This window comes from Buceros rhinoceros, unplaced genomic scaffold (genome assembly GCF_000710305.1).
Source record: "Buceros rhinoceros silvestris isolate BGI_N320 unplaced genomic scaffold, ASM71030v1 scaffold2001, whole genome shotgun sequence".
Lineage (NCBI taxonomy): Eukaryota > Metazoa > Chordata > Aves > Bucerotiformes > Bucerotidae > Buceros > Buceros rhinoceros.
In genome coordinates, this window is record NW_010392379.1 from 208,385 (window position 1) to 219,686 (window position 11,302).

General features: G+C 39.5%; 1 protein-coding gene across 1 annotated transcript in view; it reads right to left on the reverse strand.

The window, feature by feature from the left end:
- Positions 1-10,408, reverse strand: part of LOC104500736 (FH1/FH2 domain-containing protein 3-like) — a gene marked incomplete at both ends in the record, with an annotated part of 160,590 nt that extends 150,182 nt beyond the window's left edge. The window contains one exon of the mRNA XM_010144439.1: positions 10,302-10,408. Coding sequence (XP_010142741.1) covers positions 10,302-10,408 — 107 coding nt within the window. The remainder of the gene's footprint in view (positions 1-10,301) is intronic.
- Between the last annotated feature and the right edge of the window lie 894 nt (positions 10,409-11,302).

Consider the following 11,302-nt stretch of genomic DNA (forward strand, 5'->3'; position numbering starts at 1 on the left):
TACACAAAAACTGACAGGTAAAATCTTACTAGTGTAAGCAACAGTGTGCAAAGGAGCAAAGGATGCTGCACTTGCACGTGTTTCTTCGTCTGTGGATTGTTCCAATATTATGCCCTGTGTTTGCCAACGTGACTAACAATTAACTGCCTCATTCCATACTAACAAAGTATAGATCATGCAAAAAGTTACAGGTGAGTGCCAATGAGAGGAAGAGCACCCTGGTTAACACAACCTTGCCCAGGAAACTGCAAATAAGGACTATAGACAGTGTTTCACTACAAGGTGCTGGGTTTTTGCATCCACCTACTCTTTCCAAGAGCAACATTTATTAGGCAGGGTTTTCATCTTTCTTTCTCTTCCTCCTTTTAAATTAAAACAAAATAGGATGAAAGTAGAAGGGGAAGAAAATGAGAAACACAAAAGGGTCCAGTGAAAAATTCAAGGGATTCACCAAGTATGCACTATAAGCCACATTAACAGTGCTTATTTATTTATTACTAATATATTCTGAGTATATGTCAGTAAAGGTCTGGGTGGAGTCTTCTGTGTAGCTCACCACAAGGCAATGATTTTTGCCAAAAGACAATGAATCACTCTAACACACTGTGAAATGCACTGAGTTAAATGGGGGAACATTTGTTCCATTTGTCCTTTTTAGTAGTTTCTGTGCAAGAAAACCTCAGAAGATGGGAAATCAGAATCCCTTCCCCATCCCCTTCCCCTACTTTCTGAATCATCATGTTAGTTATTTCTTAGTTGTTGATGGCTCAATTTCCACACATTAAAACAATAACTCTCTACAGCCTCTAAAATATTTGAGGGCTGACTGCTGACTTCACAGTCAACAAGCTACTATTTTTCAAGAGCTGTTCTTATTCATGAACAAAGCTGTGTCCCTTCCCATCCCAAAAGCTCAACCAATATAAAACTGTTTTCAGCAAGAAGTTTGTCCCATCATTTTGTGAAATACTGATAGCACGATCAGCTAAATCTCTAGCTTATACTTTTGCATTAAGAAAACACAAACTTTGAATTGGCAAATGATGAAGAGATTTGATTAAGTGCTATTTTAACAAATAATATTGCTTCTGGGTAAAACACAAACAGAAGGCTTGTTTCCTCAATTCTTGTTCAACCTTGCATTATGTTCTGCTGCAGAGACGACACATCATTTGACCAATGCCTTCTAGTTCTTAGGTTATATATTTCCCACCGCTGTCAGTAGCTCTCAAATTCTGGCTGCACATTTCTCCCAGGAATCTTTACAAGGGGTAATTCCTGGTCATGTGGTTTTGCTATCACTTGTACTTTGAAGTTCATGTTACATTAGGATTTTCATTTAAAACCTCTTCATACTTGGAGAAACAGATGTCTTGAAACACCAGGATTTTTGGGGGGGAGGAAAAAAAAAAAAAACAAAAAACAGAAGAACCAAGAACCTAAAGGATGAGGAAGAAAGTAAAATAAATTAGTATCTCCCCAGTTAGGTCACTTGATGCTTCCACCTCTTCAAGCAGAGTGTCCCTCTGGTGCTCCAACCACATCTTGGGGCTCACATTTTGGTTCCAAGAGAACAAAGTGCCAGATGAACTTTATTAGAAGTTCAATAGTTATAGAGCAGAAGCAAATAGCACCTGCATAATCATTTTCCTTTTCACAAAGGCCCCTGCCACCTGATCTAACTCCAACTTACAGTAAAGAAAAAGAGCTCTAATTTTTTCATAATTAAAATAAGAAAAAAACTTAGTTTATTAAAAATGGTTTTAATAACTTTTCATAAACTTCTCCCTCCTACTAGAAATTGTTCTCTAATACCTTAAGGAAATAACACTACTTATGATTTTTCCATTTTAATTGATGACACTAAAAAGGCAACAACCTGAAGAAGCAAAGCAATACAGATCACATTTCAAAACAGTATCCTACTGGCTTAATTGTCCAATTACGCTCTCAGGTTGTAATCAGTTTAACCAGACTCAGCAAGAACTATTTTAAAACTGGCCTACTTTGCAGTAGAACATGCATGCGTGTATGTAAGTACATAAAAATAAACTCTACGTTGCACTGATCAACATACTTCTTTGGGTCTCTTTCTGCTTTTTGGAAGTTTTCCATTAGCATCATATTTGGCAAAGGCTCCTTCATAACTCAACATGCAAGTCCTTAAATACACCACGCTGCCCTCAGGCCACTTATTTTCCCATATTAATTCCATTTAGGAAATAGGCTTTTCATTTATTGCTGGGCCATCAAAGCCTTTGCTACTAAGCACAATTACTGAGCAGTAAACGTGAAATAAATTTCTATTTTGCTGTACTGCTGTGGTGTTAATCCTGGCAGAAGTCACTAGTTTTCATGGCTTCATTACCAGAGATCCTGGGCTAGTCACGGATTTGCAGTGCTTTAAGCTATTAGTTTGCACCTGGAGGTTAAATTGAAGACACTTATTTTTATCAGAAGCGGATTATTACCTTAGTTTAGTCAGTGATAAAACACACACACACCCCAAGTGCATAGAGGGATTAATTCCCATGGGATAAACAGAGTCAAAGCTTGCTTATACAAACCTATTTTGCATTTACCACAGGGTAGGAGCAGACACACAAATTGTTGCCATGGAATAGGAAGCATAGAAAGTTCACAGCTTTGACTAATTACCGAGCACAAACTCACTGAGCTGCCCACATGCTCCAGGCAATTATACTGCAATACTACACCAGTTTGCAAGCTGCACCAGCAGACAGTGAGCACACTTGGTGCTGCTGCTGTTTGAGGTTTGGAGCCTCAGTCGATGGTTTTACTAACAACAGGAGTTCAGTTCAGAGCAGTCCTATAGAGCTTTCTGGCAGCCCTACCTGAAACCCTACCGATGATCTGTTTATGGAGAAAGGAAGGGATTTCCTCCTCACAAATTGAAGGGAAACATTTCCAAGCCTTGAGAGCTGCTCGCTTAGTTTATAACCTCATCATCAAGGAGGAGGGCAGAGTGCAAACCAGCTATTAAGGAGCTTCAAGGTTAATAAAATTAAACATTTTTAAATAAAACATTTGGCATCAGCTGTTTCTAGAAGCTGTTTTTATATAAGTTTCCTCCCTAAAATATTGGACTCCTCAGCTATTTTCACACAAAAAACCCTGAATGACAAATTAGACTATCTTTAAAAAAGGTTTTCCTTGGAAAAATTTTAAGAATAATTCACACACTGGTTTAGCACTGTAATTGGTACATACGATATGGCGGTATTTTTGCAATGGAAATTATTTTTGAAGAAAACCATTCTTACTGCATTCATTTGCCAGCAGTAATCACTAAAATTCAAAACCAGCAAATTTTCAAATGTTTCCACAGACACCTTGGTACAGATGTAGATGTTTCCCTCAACAACAGAGAGCTGTAAGTAAACTCTGGAGCAAAGTGGGGGAGATGGAGACTCAGCTGCTTTGGTATTGACAACCACAAGCTATAAAACCATGAGTCAAGCGCTCAAAACCCATCAAACAGAAAACCCAAACCTCACCAAAACAACACTCGTGAAATAACCCCCAGGATGAAACCAGACCACAGAACATTTTAGTGCTTGGGATTTGAGGTCCTGTCCCACACCCCAAAAGCCTGCGTGAGCTTTAAATGCTGCTACTCCCAGACGCATGAGGTAAGATGACTGGGGTCCTTCACAGCTCACAAGTATCAGCTTCAAGAGCTGCCCATGACCTGCCCTGCTTAGGTCTACAAATCCCAGGCTCCTGCTTCTCCAAAATCAAAACCATGTAGAGGGAGAAGAGCTCATGAAACAATGACCTGCTGTTTCATCCAAGCTGGGGAAGCTGCCTCTGTGGATGTTGGCTCCTCCTCAGCTGGAAAGAGCATGGCACAGCTTGGAAGACTGGGGGCACTGGGAGAAGAGCAAAACCAACTCTGCTTCCCTTTGGAGGACATGTCAGCACATCAGTGAAAGTAAGACTATGCAGTATCTCAGCTTTTTTTTCAGGCTATTTGCCTGAAGGTTCTCCATCTAGACTAGAATGAAGTTGTAAGATGCACTGACATCCCCAGGCTTCAACTAATGACCACAGATACTTGTGATCATTGTAATTTCTGTATTTATTTACTACTGCCCTCCAGCTCCCTCCTGGCCAGCCCACCCAAGCAGGTGACCACAGATTCTTCCCACAAGCCCACATGGATCTTGCATTTTTTGTTTCTTGCAGTGCAAGCAAAGTGGCTTGCAGTCTGACCTAGATGTATGCAGAAGAGATTTACTTCCACACCATCAAGCCAGCTTTAAAACTGAGAGTACATGACAAATCAAGTGCTGGTCAGCAGTAAAATTTATTCAGGTTTGATATTATTTATTCAGATGCTTGTTTTCTAAATACATTTTACATTCACACAACAGTATTCATTAACTACAAAAGTAGTAGTATTTTACTACGAGTAGGAAAGCTTAATTTGACAATCATCATCTTCACAAGACGCCTTGCCAAGAAGATCCACTGGCAAGAAATCCTTATAACCAGTTAATAATTTAGGTGGTGGAACACTCAAGTGTTAATTGCCTCCATCCTACTTCCAGGGCACATCTTTCAAAATCACATCTCATTTGTCAGGCTCTACAAAATACACAAACATTTGCTTAATTATTCTTGATTACATGCTCTGGAAACATGAATGCTCAGAGATGCCTTGCCTATTGTTCTGTGGCATGGAAAGCATATGGGACCTGTTATTTTATTTCATTTTGCTGTCAGGGAATATCACAAGATAACTATGAAGATTAATTTCTACAGTTCCACCTAAAGTTTAACTTCAAAATTCTATCTAACAATTCTTATAAACAAAGACATCGTATTAGGATTAAAAATGAAGATATTAAAAAGATAAAAGTTTTGAAAACATGAGTAGTAAGAAATAGCTATTGCCTTCAAAATTTGGGAGGGAGGGAATTAAAAAAGCACCAATTTACCCATCCAGAAAAACAACTTATTTCCTTAGCAATGTGAAAACTTCTGTAACAGTAAAGTTTTAGCTAATCATTCACTTCAAAACATTCAACATCTTAATTTGATACATTATAGACTGGCATACTGTAGAATGTGGAATGCTGTACAAAGTTTTACACCTTCCAGAATTTACCATAATCTCTCAGCTATGACAGCCCAAATACATCCAGACTCTAACCAAAGAGTGAGACAGCAGGAGGTTCCCATTTAGAGAAATCCTTGAACACATCAGGGCATTCAAGACCTAAGCAAGCTCAGATAAAAAGAGCATCACTTGAGTCACTCTCAGTCCCACACAGTATCATGTTCCTCTACAGTTCTGAGCCTTTCTGGTCCTCACACCTGGGTAAGTACAGATGATGACAACCGACATATAAAGAGCACTAAGCAAAACAGGAAAAAGGCTTCCACATTCCACCTGCTCTAAGTGTGCACCAGCCTCCTAAACTAATTCAGACTTCTTGATAGAAGTTTGTCTTGATTGGGGTTTTTTGTTCATTTGGGGTTTTGGGGAAGGGGGTGTTTGGAGTTTTTTTGCTTTGTTGCATGTTTTTACTGTGACCATCCATTACATTTTTCAGATTCAGTATTTTCTCAGAGCAATAATAAAACATCACAGAAATCAAAATATTCAGATGGACTTTTCAAAACATGACTTAAGTCATCGCAATAAGCAGTCAGTCTCAACTGCTTGTAGCAACACCATGACAATCCCCACAGGCATCTCCCTTATTTTTCTTGCTATTGAAACTGAGAAACATTATGGACATCAAGAAAAAACACGGAGAGAAAGCTATCATAACTTGAGAGCATCTTCCAACGGTGAACACAAAATACTCTGTTCAACCTAAAACCAGCATCAGATCCGCCAGTTTACATCACTGTTTCAAGAAGTAAGCCACATCATTTTTTAGACAAAAACTAAGTTAACCTTCAAATGCATCCCCAGCTTCCTCGAATAAACTAAAAGACAGAAAGTTTGCATACTCACTACTACTAATTGCAAAGGCTAAGTGGGCAAAAAACACAGAGCATAAGCAGGAAAAGAATATTAAAGATCCCTGCCAGACTCCATTGCCTTTGACAGATTCTGAATCAAGCCCAAGATGAACAGCAGCACCAAGAGGGAAAAGGTCTGCCATCCAACTTAAACGGGACTCACCCAGCCAAAATGGCTTGGATCACAGCGTCTAGAAGGAATGCGGAAACATTAGTGCTGAAGTGATTTGTCAGAGGTACTATTAAAACAATCTTTCTGCTGAACAGAAGTCTTGAAAATATATTCTCTGAGGAAATCTCTATTGCTCACAGCGTGCTGACTGAAGAAACTTCTGCGTTCTGCAGTTTAGGACTGTGCTACCTTCTGGGCTGCCATTAGGGCCTGTTAAAATGTTTATGCCCATAAAAAGAACTGGGGCAGTAATATGGTAATTTAAATACATAAACTTCTTGACAATTCTTGGTCTCTCTAGAAAACCACAAATAAACAAAGGAAAAGCACATTACCTGTCATGGGCACCTTAACAAAACAGCCAGCCACCCTGAACTACCTCCACATTACGTCCTCACACAATTAAGCATCCACAAAGTAACTGGTGTTGGGAGCAAGAAAAAAAAAATGCACACAAAAAAACATCAGGCAAACAAACTATGAATACATGCCAGATTTGAAAAGAAAGGCAGTTTTCCTGCATGGTTTTATTGACCCATTTCCTGGTCGTGCCACCTTCTGCAGGGGCAGCCTGATTGCTTGGCCAGCTGTTTACTCTGACTGTCCAAAAAAGAAAAACAAACCCAAACCCAACCATATAAAAACATTCTGATTCTCCCGAATTCCACAGCTATTCCCAGAGATGTAAATGGCAGCAGCAAGAGTCGTGAACACAGGAAGACAGTCCCATTCCTGTCCACATTTTGCTCAGAATTCACTACAGGCTAAGAGGGCATGAGTGTTGGGGTTTCTCCTTGCCTAAACAGAAGTTTGGATTCTGCTGGAGTGTACAGCAACTACCGAAAGCTTCTCCTCATTTTATTCAGTAATGGAAGAGGATTCATTTGACATTGTGTATGAGCACGCATTTCTTACACCTGTTATTTTCAGACATGCATCATAAACTTCCAGCCTAACCTACACCATCCTCTCCTTTCCTCTTGAACAAAAATCCCTCTCTTTTTCACTATGCTCATCCAATCCTTCCAAGAGAAAACAGATACACGCAGCCTCTCACACCAATAAAAAAATTGCAAGATTGTGTTTCCTGCACGGTTTATTTATAAGTCTCCTTTCAGCAGTGTGTTTAAAAATAAAAATCTTCATAGTTTTGCCTGGGCAAACACAAACATTTGACAAAAAGATGCTGAAAGCATCCAGAATGCAGGACACTCTGGTCACTCGTAATAGGAGTTTCCACAGCTGAGGATCTAAAATCTTAAAAATGTCATGAATATCCAGGACTAAATTCTGCATTCAGAGTTCAGCAAGCTTCAGTGACCCTGAGCAGCCTCAGCACAGCAGAAAGGCAAGTCCTGAGGTAGCCTAATCTCAGAAAATTAAAAGCTTTGAAGATTAAGAACAGGACCTTGAAATGACCCAGAGAGAGAGAGAGAGAGAGACAGACTAAGTGGTTTCTGCAGCCAGTCCCTCCCAGACAGCCGGCTACTGCTAAGCCCAACATCTGCAGCCTGCAGCTCCAGCTCAGGAGCACTCCAGGTCAGAGCCTCGGTCTCTGCAGGGGTAAAAGATCAGAGCCACAAGGTCCCAAAATGGAGTTTAGTTTGCTAGAAATCTGGGATGGAGGGAGACATTTACTCCCTTACATCTAGAATATTCATATTTTCCTGGATAACTTCACACAAGTTGCATTTACCTTGAAGTGACAATATTACTAAATCATATTGGGAAACTATCACACAAATTCCTGAAGTTCTGATTCTTGTTTATCTTCTCCCTATTCTCTCACAAAACATGGACAAAAATGAGATGCAGAAATCCAGCTGAACTCTCACCAGTACTGAAGACACCAAGTCCATTGCATTTCACTAGCTAAATTCCTTCTTCACACCCTAGGATGCCACCTACCTTTTTCACTGCACCATCATCACTTCTTGGCATCGAGCTCACGGATCCCAAAAAAGTCAGACCTTTTACTGCCAAGCCAATGCAAGTCAGGCATTCCCCTTTCTTCACTTTCTCCCTGACCAGTATCCGCTCATCCTTTAGCCACTTACTGCTAAATGCAAGGTTTTGTACTTCACTGACCCGCCTCTCACCACAGCAGAGTAAAACGCACTACACACATGACAACAACAGACAAAATAGTTCTTTTCCATTTCACAAAAACAATTTCAAAAGATGATTGCAATAACAATTTGTAACCCAAGCTTTTGTGATGCATGTTAGTACACCCTTTTTCATACCTCCCTATTCACCTTTGCGGAGGAATGAAAGACTTCCTGGCAGACTTCCCATTACCTGGCAGGACAAGCCATTGAAAGCAGCAATTACTCAACTGACAACAAATTCCATAATTAAGAGGCCTGCACACACATGCAAGTACAGAAAAGCATAATCTGATTTTTGAGCTCAAAACATGGTAGTCATGCAATTCCAAGCAGCATAGTTAGTGTCACATGGTCAGTGGATTTTTTACCTAGAATAGCCACCACAGAATAAATTAGAATCACGTTTCAGGAACAACTCATACAATTGATTTAATGCATCCAGAGGAAGCAGAAATTAAAACAAGTTGGAAGGTAGCTTTCCATTTCAAGTGCAAAGTCCATCAGGAAAAGCACCAACTGGTCTCCGGCTTGCCAAGTGGCTTGGCAATACCATTGTGGGGTATCAAAAAGCAATGAAGTTGAAATTACTGGAATTATTGTGGAGACGATCAATTGAAGGGAAAGAAAATATGACTTAACACACATGGCTACAAAAACATATCACAAGAGAAAGTTTTTCCTTCATATTACTTCCAGCTAACTTTATAATTAGCTGGAAATAAGAATTTGCTGTTCTTTGCAGTAGTTTTTATCACCTGTACATAAAACTCAAGACTAGATCAACTCCTATACTCAGCACTGCTCCTGCATGGGAAGGGAGGCTCAGTTCACCTGTAATGGCTTCTCTGTCTACTGAAGAACTCTCTTGCAACTCATCCAATTTCTAACAGAACAGTTTCTTTATCTTCCATGGACATGTCCAAAACCGCTATGTACAGAGGAGCAATACACAATGCACACACATTAATATCTATTACGTTATTTTAAATTATTCTCCATATAAAATACTCTTCAGAGGCACAGTTTAAATTTGTAAGTAGTATTCATTAAACAAAGGCAAGACAGCTATCGCAAAACAGAGAAATCAGTGGAAGCAAGAGGCCTGCATCTCTTACTGTTAAGGCCTGACCAATTCAGAATGCAGTTAATTTCATTTGTAGCACAACTACATTATTCATGGGCATAAAGTCCATGCCAAAACGCACCCATAAAATTAATTAAAACTATCCAGTCATATATAGCAACCAGCAAGGCAAAAATAACTCTAGACCGTCTGTTCATTTTATATCTTAAGCAAGATGATCACCTAAAAGGCCCAGAAAAAAATTTTTAAAAATTATGCATGGATTCACATGCAGGCAACAGGCACACGTTGATGCTAACTTTGTTTTCACTTTCATTTCTCATCAGAGATGGTTTACAGACAGTTGTGTCATAGCAATCTATGTATGCCAGCAATAATTTAAAAAGTCAAGAGGAGAGAATATTCAAAAAGCAATACAACACACTCACATTGGGCTGGCTAAATCAATTCCAAGAGTGAAAAAGAAATGAATACAGGTCTTTTTCTCCAAGAATTTAAGAGGAGGATTTAAATCAAGACACAAAGCAATTGAGTTTATAACTTCAGGAGCACCACCCCAATATAATCTTCTACACCAACTGTTACCACATTAGAAAGATCTCAGAGTTCTCAGAACAAACCACCCTCATTTATCAAGTTCCAGAAAATTATAAAAATGTATTAACTAGTCAAGACTGGTCATCTAATATTATCTTGATAGATTTCTTACAGTATGCCATCTTCTAGAGAAACCGTAATAGAGACCGTAGATAGAAAAATCATACAATTCTTAGTCACAGAAAGGGGGAGACACATGTGAATACAGAGGAAAGAAATTTATCTTCTCTGTTCCTATGCTGACCTGAATGTACCAGCTAAGCACACACACTGCCAAAACCTCAATGCTTCTGGACAAATATACTTATTTATCTAAATTTAGTAAACATTTACTTACCCAGCATCCTCCTGGAAGCCTTCCAATTCATCTCTTTGTTCTGCTAGGGTGGATTCTAGATCCAGATAGGTACCATTGTGAGACAACTGCAGGGTGCAGTCATCAAGCTGTAGAACAAAATTCAGATCATTAGATTACAGCCGCTGTTCTCTGTAACATACCTCTGACATCACTTTCCAGGTTCCCAGACAAGATCTCCCTAAAATAAACCATATGTTGGGAGTTGATAAGAAAATGGGTGCTGTTTGGCAATTTCTGCAATCCCAAGTCCAAGACCGTGCTTGATCATGATATCAACACAGCTAACAAACAGAGAGAAATTTATTTATTTTAACATATAGAAGGAAAGTAGATGGTTTTATCACAGTGCCTTTAGAATCCTGTAAGGAAAGATAAGTCAATTTAAAAGTATATCTACAAATGACTGTTCTCTGTTACAGTACATTTAGAGTCTTTGGGCCTCTGGATGGAGGTGGAAGGAAGAAGCAGCTGTTTTGTGAGCTACTGGACATCCCCTATGAGGAAGGATGCAACCAAGGGACAGCACAAGGGTGGCAGCCAAGAGTTGGGATCCTGCAGTCAACCAAGACACAGATTTTCTGGTGTTCTTATTTTAGGACCAGGCGTAACCCACCTCAGGTCAGAGGGAAAACCTTCCTAGGTACCAGTGGGGAGGACTGGACACCTGTACCAACTTCCTTCATAAGTACTGAAGTAACCAAAGACAAGACCCAGGAACCTGCCTGCAATGACACTGAACAGAGAGCAATTAATAAACCCTCTTGATTTCCACCCTGTTTTCCACCCTGTCTTCCCTCATCTTCAAGTTTTCCATTAATTTTTCCAGCTTTTGGAAAAAAATAAAAGTCAGAAGAATAAAGTTAAAAAGGCATTTTTTGGTTTTCTTACAGGGAGCTCATTACAGAAGATGATCTAGGAAGATCCACCCCAAAACTCTGGCCAACTCATTGCACAGGAATACAAAATAATTACTGGACTGA